The sequence below is a fragment of the Melanotaenia boesemani genome, chromosome 12 (assembly GCF_017639745.1).
Source record: "Melanotaenia boesemani isolate fMelBoe1 chromosome 12, fMelBoe1.pri, whole genome shotgun sequence".
Lineage (NCBI taxonomy): Eukaryota > Metazoa > Chordata > Actinopteri > Atheriniformes > Melanotaeniidae > Melanotaenia > Melanotaenia boesemani.
The window spans coordinates 3,836,954-3,850,028 of record NC_055693.1 but is presented as its reverse complement, the minus strand read 5'-3'; the positions used below and the strand labels follow the sequence as shown (position 1 = coordinate 3,850,028).

The window sequence follows — 13,075 nt, the reverse complement described above, 5'->3', positions numbered from 1 at the left end:
AACCCGCGACTCTGGAGCTTCAAGTGGCTCTTTGGCCCTTCCACAATGCCGCTAAATACGTGGCTAAAATATTTTTTAAATCTACCTTTCTTGTAATTAGGTTGGAAGCCAGGGACTTTCTTTTTTTTTTTTTTTACTTTACATCATTTTCCACAAATATCTACATCCCTTAGAAGAAAATCTGTCTATCCTCTTTTTATAAAGGTTTTAAATTTTTCTTTATTTTAAAACCTAAAAATGGAAATAAAAATGTGGTTCTTCAAAAATAACAAATATCCTATGGTGGGTCTTTATTAAATATATATATATATATATTATTTGGCTGGCTGAGGGAAAAATGGTTCTTTGGATTGGAAAGGCTGCAGACCCCTGCACTAAACACATAAACAGGTTTAGCAGCAGTTTTCTCTTTAAACAGCAACAGTTAAAATATGTCTTCATATATATTTATAAAACCACATATTTATGAGAAAGAAGGATGAAATGTTCAGGGTTTACTAACTAAAAGGTAAAAAGTCAGCAGGATGAATTTAAAGCTGTGAAGCTGCTTCCTTCTAAACACAGAAGGAACAATATGTGATGAATATCAGCATCAGGTGAACAGACAGAAAGCAGGATTAGAATCTCACAGCTTCTAGATGGTGAGGAGAGAGAAATATTCACAATATGCACAATAACTTCCATCCATGCACCTTCACTGCTTCATTATCCAGATTTCTGGCCTATAAATTCTCAAAGCTTCATTCTTAGCTTGACTGCACCTGCAGCCTCCGCTACCGGGAGTTAAGGGGTTAACATCTTGTTTCTGGGTTTGGCGTCAGGTGTGTAAATGTAACTATAAACATGTGTGGTATCCACAGAAAGTCCCGAATCTCAGCTACCAGCTCAGCAAAACCATTTCTATGACTAACAAACACAGTTAAGACAACAATAAATAAAAGACCAGGTACACAATGTCAAAAACATATGTAAACACAGATGATGTCTCCCTGTGAACAAGAACAAATGACTCCTCTACTGAAAGCTCACATCTCACAGATTCCATGGCTGGAAGTTTCATCTCGCTATGACCAAGATTCACCGAACCAGAGGCAGAAGAAGGCCGGATTTATGCTTTACGTTTGTAAAAGTCAAAAAACATGTCTTACCTTTGCTGTCTTGCCTAAATTAAAACCACATTAATTTAAAAAATAAATAAATAAAATAAATAAAAAGTTTCTCATTGTCTTTTGGGAGCAGTTTCCCGTTCTGCCATCTGCATCGGTTTTGACAAAGAGAATCGTAGGTTCATTTCGTCTTTCTTAAGTTCCAGACAGAAAAGGTCTCTTCATTTTAATGAAACCGTTCTCTCCTGATTACATCAGATACACCGCTGCAGCAGGGAAGAGAGGCCGGGATGCCATGTTTCTGTGGTCAAAGCCAGCAGGCAGCAAAAAAACAAAAAAAAAAAACTTTACACGTGATTAAAAAACTTAACGGCGGTAATTAATTGTTGCATTAACGTGCACAACCCTAATTAAAACATTGGGCTTTTTCCTTGCTTTCGTCCTATGTTACCATCATTGTGATAGGCTTTATGTTTTTCACTCAATTTACCTCAAAGTGTAGGGTGCTTCCACTCCTGGCTCTGATTTATTTTTCTCTGATTTTTTCAGGTGATGGGTGTTTTTAACTCATCATAAAATCGTCGTAGCAATGGCAATGAGCAGGCCCTGTCATCGTAGCAACAGCAACCAGCAGGCTCTGTTGTGTGTGCAACACTGGAATCATGCACACACCTTCCAGAAACAGTAATATATAATGACTCACAGGAACAGGATACATTTAATGAATCATCTGACGTTTTTATTTGCTTACAATGAACATCGGTGGGTATGAGCGTATGTCTGTTCACAGCCTCTCCCTCACACTCGTCACCATGTCAACCAGTTAGAAAGCAGCTGCTTCTTTTAGACATTTTCCATCATAGCTGCCCCCAAATTGTTTGTTTTATGCAGTTATATGTACTTTTCCATGGGCAGTAGCTGCACTGACACTGATAAAAAAATTCTTCAGATCTTTTCAAGTTAATTTAAAATCATTCAGACTTTCAAACAATATGTAAAATGTTTAGGAAAAGCACCACAGAGGTAAATATAATGTGATATAGACATGTAGGTAGACAGGGTAGGTCAGAAAGAGGATAGAAAGCAATGAACTGTGACAGAGATTAAAGGGGGAGACAAGAAAGATGTAAACAGGCTGATAGAGACAGACAGATTGGGGGAAAAGGAAAAATGAGACTAAAACACTGATTAACAGGAAAGGTGAAGTCATGCAAAAAACTAACAGAAAGTGATTTTTCCTTCATTACATATTTATCTCTGTGTTAATGGTGTCTCTGGTGGTCACACACTCCCTCTGCAAACCCACATGCACAACAAAACACACACACCGACAGAAACAGAGGGAGCGTTAGAGGTCCAGGAGGACCTGAGCTCATTAAGAAGAAGATGAATATTTCATGTTCTATAACTCTTTCATAGTTCTGCGTCGTAATTTGCCTTGATTTACGTTTAAAAGAAACTTTCTCATTTTACTGCAGAGCACTCACATCTCTGCCAGGAGGGTGGGAGGGAGGATGAGGAGGAGGGGGAAAAAAATAAGTTTTCAGGAATATTGAATCACGGCACTCGATGAGCTGGATTCACTGCAGCCCCTGGGTGCTTGTGGTTTTATTTAAACATGTAACGGGGAGAACGACCGGACTAAACTTAAGCAGCTGGGATGATTCTGATTGTTCAGTGATGAGTTTGTGTAAAATCTGTTTTAATGGGCATCCAAAAAAATACTTCAAAAATACTACTCCACAAATGGAAGAGCAGCATGATTGAAGTTTCTTACAATTAGTAGATTTTAAATCACTACATAGTGAGGTTAGTAAGGCATCTTAACCATAGCATGGCAATTTATGGTGATAAATTAGATAAATAATTCATCCAGAGAAGATATAAGAAATAACAGATTTTATGTGACCTGAACTGTCCGACCTTTTACATCAGGATCAAATTATGCAACTGTGTTCTTTTAGTTGCCTCATGATTAATGATTGCTTGATGTTTTGATGATTTGGGATCGGTAATTAGTGATATTTATTGTCTACCATTCAACAGTGTGCAGCGTCATTCACCAAGTGTGCGCTGAAAGCTGTGGTGGCGTTCCTGTCCAAGCATTGTGGTTTTGTGCAATCTCACTATATGTCATAAAAAACAAACAAACAAACAAAAAAAAAACATAATAATGCTTCTTCAGTTTTTGGTCATTTAAGCCTGCATGTCGTAGAAACAAGGTTCAGCTGTGATGAATTTTCTCGGTTTTCTATGCAATCAAATTTTTACTGAAATTTCTATTTTAAATAAAATATATATATATACACATATATATATATATATATATATATATATAGATATATATATATATATCTATATATATATATAAATCTGTAGGCAGGGTGGGAGGAAACTGAAAACTTCTCAAGAAAACCTTCCACGTCTTCCAGTTTTCACTCTGCAGGAATCATTGTGACCATAAACAGCTTCTTCTCTCTGTAGGTATGGTAGAATACCACAAAACAGTTAATAGTGATACATATATATATATAAATATATATATATATATATATATATATATATACACACACACACACACAAAACCGTACGCCCTGGACACACCTACCCATTGCATTTCATGAGGAAGTGTGTCCAAATTTCAACAGTGTTTATTTATCTATTTATTTTTCTTTTCTATTCTCTATATTTTACATCTTTTTCTGTTTTGTTTTCTACTATTACCATTTTGGACTTTAGGGAGTAATTTCTTGGTTTTGCGGTCTGCACAGCATCATGATGACAATAAAGTTTTTTATGCTTTAAGTCTTATACTTTTGTAAATTGTAAATAAAGAAAAACATCAGCCCAAAGTTTTAAGGTTAAAAAAATAAGACAACGTAACTGGAGGAAAAAATAAAATGATTTCTTCGTGAGTAAATTTTAGGTCATTAAATTTAATATCCATCATTATGAGTGTTGTATGTATGAGTATTGTATCTATTAGCATTTAGATAAACTACCTTTACGTCTTAAACATTTTCATGATGTTATCATTTTCCAACAATAGATTTTGTTACAAAAACTAGTTGGGAAAACTGAGTGTCCAGCAGCAAAATGTTGATGTTGTGAATTACAAAATAAGTCTGACCAGAAAGGAAGGTGTGTGGGACTGCATGCCTCCAGAAATGAGAAGAAAAGTTTGTTTTTACTGTTTTTTTATCCATCATTATTCCACTTCTTTTTCTTTTTTTTTTTAAATTGTAACTCTGATATTTTTCTAACCTTCACTGAGCAGTTCAGGTCCCTTTTTTTTTTTAAGCCAAGATCTTTCCCTGACCTCCATGGAAGTTTTCAAGCCAAAACCATGATCTTTACATAACCTTGACCCAGTAGTTTCTGTTCCTAAACTTATGGCAACAAAACCCTGACCATAGAAGTGAGAGGTCAGTAAAACGCTACATGATTCATTTTTCAGTTTTCAAACATGTTGGTGGAAACAAAGGATTACGTAACATTCCAGTGGGCAGCTTTTTTATTTTGTTTTTTTTTTTTGTTTTTTAAGGCAGCTATTTTTGGCCACATGTCTACATAATTGTTCCAGGAGTGTAAGTCAACTCCTCAATGACTGTTTTCAATTTTTAATTAAATTTGCCAAAGAGAGCACAGATCGGTTTAATGGTTTTCACCTGGATTTTATGCCCTCACACGCCCAAAAGCTGCTGCACTGAGGCGACACTGATTACCAGCAGTCATCCTGCAGTGCTGAGCACTGAGAAAACTCTTCCAGTAAGACAGTGGAGACAAAACCTGTGCCAGAGTCAGATTTATGCAACACATTTTTCTTCTTTGGATATTAAAAATCAGTTTTTTTACTTAAAACCCCTGCAAAATTTTAGAGGTATGATGACACATTTCTGCAGAAAGAATAGAGGGTATAAAATGTGCAGAGGTAACCTGGGTCCTGGTATCAATGGTGATATCCGGGCTGATCTGGATGTGAAGTTGTGTTGGAATGGCAACAACTTTGGTTCTGCTCTTCAACATCATCATTAATGCATGAGGCAAACTAGGCTTCGTCATCAATGTATGCATGTGTGCGGCCATTGATCCGCAAGTCCCTGCTGTCAGCCTGAATTAAAGGAGAAATGATGAAGGTATGAGAAGGGGGGGTTGAAGTGTGGGGTAGGTTTCACAATCTCCTCCATAATTTACCCTCAATTTAGCTATTAAGTGTCTCAGTAAGTTTGTGTGTGTGTAAGTGTGTGTGTGTGTGTGTGTGGGGGGGGGGGGTTGTTTGTGGCTGTGTGGTCCTCATTAAGGCAGGGATAGATATCGGTTTTTTTTTGTGCCTGTAACTCAGTTTTGGTTTTCCTGCATTCTTACAGTCTTTTCTCAATATCTAAAGCGTCACTCTGCATGAAACAAGTAGAAGATTGGAAGCAGGGAGGCAGAAATATTTAAAAAAGGGGAAAAAAAGTGGCAGGATTCCTGTAAACTGGTCATTCACTCCCCCTCCCTCTGGAAAATAAAGCCCTTGAGAATAAAATCAGAGCAATTTCATGGTCTGGCCTGCCCTCAATATTATTTAAGTAATACCCTGTTATTATTGAAGTGAGGGAGAGAAAAGCGAATGACTATTATCTTTATGTGGGTCCTTTAATTTTAATGCACCACAGATTTATAGCTGGGCATTCCAGTGGGGAGGCCCCTCCCTGCTCTTAAAGCGAGCGGGCGGGACACGACCACAACGCTTTCACAACTGCCACTACCTTCTGACAAACAACCAAAGTCGGCACTTTCCCTGCGAACGCTTCATCCTGGCCTCCTCGCTGCTGTCAAACAGACCTCAGCTGCTCCCTGAGTGTTGACAAGAGATCCACCCATCAAAACAACCAACAGCGCACCTCCTCAAACCTCCTCACAGATTTCCTGAAACTTCTTTCATTAATCCTCCAGAAAACCTGCTAAACATTGAACTCCTTATGTCTTAACCTGGATTACTGAATAATCTGAGTTGATAAAAACCCAGATATACTTGTGCCAACAGCTTCAGGAGTAGAGGTCATATTTTTATTTATTTATTTTTGCAAAGAAGTGGGTTTCTATAGCTGCATGAAACTCCTTTCACTTGACAGAAGCTCATAAAGGAAGTAAATTACGTATATTAAAATGCTACTGCACAATTTCAAGATCTGTTTTACTTTAAAGTATATTTAGTTGATTTTGTTAGGTTTTGATATGTCGAACAGATGGACCTCCTCACACATTCGTTCATGCCACAACAGGTTACAAAAACCGGTCAAAACATCACCCGAAGCACCAGATCCAGCAGGTACCGTCTGAAGATGACAAAACTAATCAATTAAACTTATAAGTTGGGTTATGTTTTTTCTCCTAAATGTACATTAAATATTTTCTTAAAAGTATAGGTTCAAAGTTTGTGTGTGTAATCTTTTCAAAAGGCAACAACCCAAACAAGACAAGCTGCAGTGTATTAATTACATTAATCACTATATAATGGTCACACAACTTTAAAACCAGACATCAGTAGGTTTTTCCTGTAGATATTCATAAAAAAAAATCTCACAAGGAGTTCCCCAAGAAGGGGGAACTCCTTGTGAGATCTATTTAGACTTGTGTTTCATATATTTTGTTTTGTCTGTTAAATGTTGACAGTGCATTTTGAGTTCCTTGCAACTGTTTTCCAACATGGCTTCTGTTCTGCAAATGGCAAATAAACTGAACTGAACTGTACTTTACTGAACCAAGGATCGATCTTAGAAGACTTCCAGTTCATACTTGAAGCAACATTATTGAACTTTAGCAGATTTCCTCAACGACAGCTAATTCAGCATCCATCTTGCATCCTGTCTCTTTTCCAGGATCTATCCAGCCAATAAAAGTCAGTCTGCTGTTAATTCTTGTCTTAGCTCTTGCTCTGTTACTTGTCTCTTTCTTTTTCACACTTCCCTCAATAATGCCCACTTGCATTTTTTGATGAATCAGCTGTGGTCTATGTTCAAAACCGGCATTGTGTCAATGTCCAGTTGCTAGTTGGTGAAGCTGTGTCATTAAGTGAAACTCGGCTCTAATGTGATACCGTTGGATAGAAAAAGTGTGAGGTGTGATTTCACAGCCTTCATTCAGGGCAACGATGCCTCCAGGAATGAACATTGTGAATGTAGCATTAAAACAAGACAGAATTTTAAGGTTGGAAACTGATGTGGTGTTGCTTTAAAACCAGTTTCCATCATTACAAGAAAGAGACCAGCTGGTTTTACCTTTAGCTAAGCAAACACAAATTCCCTAAAGAGTTCCCCAAGGATTGATTCTAGAGGCCTTTCAGATCATGTTTATATCTATTTTCTACAGAATATTTGGGTCCAGGGTGCAAATCCAGTGGTTTTAGCAAAGCTATCCAGATCTTCCCCTTCCCATCCACTCCCTCCAGGTGTTCCAGGACTGCACTGAAGTGTTTCCACACCAGCCTAGATCGATATCTCAATACTCTGTCCTGGGACCTCTTCCTGTTTGAAAAGTGCCCAGAAGTACAAACAGCCAAAACTGACTGAGAAACATCATAGCAGGAGCATTTTTATTCATTTCACTGCTTTCAGCAGATTTTACTTACTGCAGGAATAGAGACTGACCGATACATCCATTTTTTAAATTTTATATTCAGCAGAAATGCAGCTGAGTGTGTCGAAGGCTTCTCAGGCAAATCAGATGCTATAATCCAGATTAATCGCATATTCCCAAAATCAAAATCATGAGAACCCATGTTTCCCAGCTCCAAGTCATACTGTTTAGGCCCAATCTTCCAGCTGATGGTTAGATTTTCGCTAATTCCAACCAGCTTTCACATATCTTTAACTTGCACCTGGAAAATTTTAAGTACACACTGTAATCTAATTCAGATATGCACATGTTCTTATTTTGTGCTTTTATTGAACTTCTTGTCCTTTCACTGGCATATATTGTTATATTTTAAAGTGCTATTTTAATTTTTTTGTTATGTTAATACATTTACACAAATTTCATCTACTCTAATCTGCGAGGTACTTTTAATTTTTTCATTTTTTCTCCCCACAGCAGACATTTCTTCCCATTATCTGAATACTCGGCCAAAAAGGCTCCATTTCATTTTCTTCGTACCCTCCTCCCCATTGCTTTCAATGGGCTAGTTAAATAGTGATTGGGATGTCCTAAGTTTGTAAATAAAAGACTTCCTGGCATACAGTTGGTTGGCGTTTCACTACAGCTAATCTTACACACATTAGGTCAAAGGTATACTGGACAGAAAGCCAGCCTCAGAACAGGTTAATAGTGCATGACGCTGTGTGAGCTGTGAAACACTTGTTCTCACCCTCTGTTCACCCTGCAGCTACTGTGTTGTGGAGGGGCGAGGAGGTCACACTACACAAAGTTGACTGGAAATTATACTTGTATACTGTTTAATGCAAAATAAAGGTTTTATTTAAGTGAAAATCATACGTAGTTATGTGAACTCAGTCCTGGCTCCGTTCTTGATCAGGGGTCACTGTGCCCCATTAATCAGCTCTTCTGTCTTTCTCATCAGGCACTTCATAGGCCCCCCCCAACCCCGATGAAGGAACACCACCTGTCTCCAATGCGTGAGGAGCCGTTACCGGCCTCTGTGAATGAAGAGAGGTCGCAGAATGTTGGAGCTGGGGCTGCAGGCGGGTGTCCACCCAGCAATGTTGGAGGCGCTGGGAGCAACAAGAAGCCACGGTCGCGCACTAAGGTGGAGTTCTTCATCCCTCTATCTGGTTGTCAGCTCAGAGAACTTCGGGATATGCAATATTTTTAAATGGGGGCGTTGGTTAAATAATTTGATGACTGGCACTTCTATCGACCAATCAGAGGCAGGGTAAGCCAGGGCTAGCACACTAGCACAGGGCTAGCACCCAAATCACACTAATGATCCAAAAGGGAGGAAACACAAAGGTAGTTTATTAAAGGAAGAGGGCCCACTCGAGCCTAAAAAACTTTTCTTCTTAATGTAAATAGCCTTGACCTTCATGATTCATTCCTAACTAACAAAGAGTGAAATGGGCAGATTTTAGCAGCATTTCTTTAGCTTGAACATGTGTTTTGACCACAAAACAGCAAAGGTATGACATACATAAGTTTTTGTGTGATTCTTTTAAAGGTTTTTTGGTATGGTACATGTTATTATTGGTGCGTCTTAGCATGCATATATATTATTTCTTCTGCACAAATAATATATCTTCCATATGCAACCCAAGTACTGCAGTCGCCCAGATGTGTTGAGCAGGCGCTACTTATACAGACGAGGCTACAGCCCCTCCCTGCCCTTTGCTGCATGTCAACCCCTGGGTAATAAAGCCCACTAGACTCACAAAATCATTTTCAAATCATTCAATTGATTACTTGGATTTGTTGACCTCAGGCGCACGATGGTTAAAATGAACTTCTCTGCAATGTGCAGTGAAAAAACAGGCAGAGAACCAACAAACACAGACTAGTAGACACTAATTTCCCAGGATTAGTGTGATATTTATTCATTTTAATAGAAAATGAAGAAAATGTTTTTGTTGGATATTATCAGATTTATTTTGTAAAGAGAATATATATTGCATGTTACACCTTCAGCACATGCAGGTCACTTTAGGATCATACACGGTTCACAGTGTATGGCGTATTAATCTGATGGAGGGCACATTTTATTAATAATAATGTGAACAACCATGCAAAAACATCAGATCTATGCAAAAAATCAAAACAAGCATTAAGATCTGCAGTGTGAACATAACCTATATTTTAACCTTGTCATGCCATATGTATCATATTTTATATGCATCACTTTATGGTTTATTTATTTATTTTTTTTACATTTTGTTAAAATGCCAAATAAAAACTTTAGATTAAAGAAATTGGACTTTTCTCCCTTCTTTTTTTTTTTTTACTTGTAATGTAATGGTTAATTGGTGGTAGTGGACCAAATTAAGAACAGGGTTGGCACTGGGTTAAAAAGGGGTTGACAGTCACTGCTTAAGTATCTGAACTTTGGTGTACAGGTCAGCTGATTTTAATTCATATTTTTTGTGTATTTTAGATTTCCCTGGAAGCCTTGGGCATCCTGCAGAGCTTCATCCAGGATGTCGGCCTGTACCCTGACCAGGAGGCCATCCACACCCTGTCGGCACAGCTTGACCTCCCCAAACACACGATCATCAAGTTCTTCCAGAACCAGCGCTACCACGTCAAGCACCACGGCCGCCTCAAGGAGCTGGGCGAGGGGGCTGCCGCCAGCGGAGGGGTTGATGTTAGCGAATACAGGGATGAGGAGCTGCTCTCAGGCTCAGAGGACCCAGAGTCCAGCGAGGATGGAGCTGAGGAGATCTTCCAGACCTCAGAGGGGAGCAGTGGCAGCACAGGGGGGCTGAACCAGCCTCCCACCTCCTCCAGCTCCATCTCCAGCCAGTTGTCTTTAGGGACCAACGTGTCTCAGGAGGAGGGCAAGGACAAGGGGCGGCTCGGTGGCCCTCTGGCCCCCGAAAGCTCTTCATCCAGTCCTCGCGAGCAGACTGAGTACCAGAGGTAGAGACTAGCAAACAGGAGGAAAGAGAAGAAACTGGAAAACCAAACGAGGAACTCGTCATGGAGGACAGCGACATAGAAACTGTGTGAGACATTAATGTCTATGCAGGCACATTGACCAAGAAACCAACAGCTGAAATACTGTACGAGACTGAACCAACCAGATGGACCGATTATCGTGACCATCTCAGATTAGTGGCGTGAATTTACCTCAGTAAACGTCAGCAGGTTGATGACAGTGGTCGTAAAACTGTGACACAATATCCCCAGAAATGTTTTCATATTTCACCCCAGCAAGTCAGACCTTTGATTTATCACATCATTCTCCTTTTTATTAACCAGTAAAGACACTCCAATGAGGTGGGGCTCTCTTGCTCATACCCTCTACAATCTGAGCACAGTAATATCACATTTCCCAGATAGTGACAAAAACCTGGGGCCTTCAGAGACCAAAAAGAGAAAGAAAAACAGTCCTAAAAATCCTCAGGAGACACAAAGACTTTGCTTTTGCCTGAGAATGCAGGCCTGATTCGCTGTGCATCTAAAAGCTTTATTTCATCCCCAGCCTCACAATCACACTCCAGACTCCTATTTAGCACTTATTGTGACGAACCCCTTCCATCCTCCCGCCCCTGCAGGCCAGCCTGGCAGGAGGCCGCCGGACCGAGAGGATGTGGCAACGACGGACACTCTGGCCTTTCCTGGCACCACCCACGAATGTGTGGTGAAAAAGACAGCGTGGAGCTTCAGCAGCCAAACAAACAGTCACTTTATGTGCAGCAGTCCACCCCCCAACCCCCACCCTGTCCTTCTTCTGTCTAATTGGTGCCCACAAGTCTTGTTTCACCACACCTCCCTGCACTTAAACTTCACCAACCCTATTTATTGCTATCTTTATCCATGATTATTATTATCATTATTGTTATTATTGTTGTTATTATGGTTAGAATTGCTGTCGCTGCGGGCTATTTTTAGTTTTTATTTCCATGGTTTGAAATATTGGTTTTCAGAACTGGGCGTTTGTTTGGATGCAAGATGCTCTGCCCTGAAAGGAAAGAGAAAGAAAAAAGGAGGCGGTGGTAAAAGAAAACACAAAGAAACAGTTACTGAGTGTTAATAAAATGTCCTGTCACATTGTATTATGTCTTCTTTTCATTGCTCTGTTTTCCAAAAATAGTAAATAAGACTTGTTAAAGAGAGAAATAGTTAAAAAAGAAGAAGTGTGCTTCTCTTCTCTTGCTGCATTTGAAGACAATCTACTTTTTGAGCCATGAAAGAAAAGTGGCAGGTTTGACTGTAAATACCCAACGTGGGACAAATTGTTATTACTCTACTTTCATTTTTGCTGAGTGACTTTAAATGTTTGAGCCAGTTCAAAATTCACACACAAGACTATTTAAAAAGAATTTCTTCCTTATTGTTTGTGGTCTGGTGCAGTTGTGTACGTGTACAGTATGTTTGAAACACAATCTGAACGTGGACGGCGTCTCGTTTTGGCCGTCCTGATTGGCTGCTACGCTCAAACAGATGTCCTGCCTTTTCAATCATTACTCCGTATGATGATATCGTGTTTTTCTGTATGACAGGAATCAGGGTTAGACTCAAAACACAGTTCCAATGAAATGTTATTTCATCAGTGTTGAAGTGAATTAAAATTTGTGAATTGAAAATTGTGTTGTTTTAATTCCATTACTTTTTATTATCACTGCTGTTTGGATCCTGGTGTAGGAAAAAATGCACTTACAAAAGTTAAGATCTTAAAAATGAAATGCATAAAAATGATGGTAATAAGCAGAGAGCTGAATTCAGGTTGACATGTGGGAAAATGTGGTCTTGAAGGCAGCATAGTTGCTACTTTTGGACCAAATCATCATCAGTAACCTTACTGACCTCACCCCAACTAAATTTCATAACAAACTGCAGGCTTGAAAAACAAACATTAAAAAAAAGGATTGTAAATTGACAAATGTAATAACTTCCTCTTATACTGTTCAACCATTTTCTGATTTAAGTTTCATTTCACACCTTTAGCCAAAGTGGAAACTTGCTGGGGACTGTTTTCAGCCACAAATTTAACATTAAGTTCACAGTAAGTATTTACAGCAGCAGATCAGCAGTCATGCTAATAAAAAACACCTGGTGTGAATTTGTGGCTTATTTCTATATTTTGAATTTAAGGCAACAAAAATCCTATCAGTCCATAGATTGTCCATAGAGCCGCATAGCACGAATAAAACACCAGGCTTCAACTCTGGGGCCAATAAGATGAATGAATACCAAAACAAAACTTTCCTGAAGTCACTGAGCTGTTCAATAAATGATCATTTGTCTGTGTGTGTGTGTGTGTGTGTGTGTGTGTGTGTGTGTGTGTGTGTGTGTGTGTGTGTGTGTGTGTGTGATAA

General features: G+C 39.1%; 1 protein-coding gene across 3 annotated transcripts in view; it reads left to right on the top strand.

The window, feature by feature from the left end:
• Positions 1-12,351, top strand: part of satb2 (SATB homeobox 2) — a 66,745-nt gene extending 54,394 nt beyond the window's left edge. For 2 of the 3 annotated variants that reach the window (XM_042002601.1, XM_042002599.1), the window contains exons 13-14: positions 8,647-8,853; positions 10,189-12,351. In XM_042002601.1, coding sequence (XP_041858535.1) covers positions 8,647-8,853; positions 10,189-10,677 — 696 coding nt within the window. In that variant the 3' untranslated portion in view covers positions 10,678-12,351. The remainder of the gene's footprint in view (positions 1-8,646; positions 8,854-10,188) is intronic. The other variant, XM_042002600.1, reaches the window with a different exon arrangement.
• Positions 12,352-13,075: the final 724 nt, after the last annotated feature.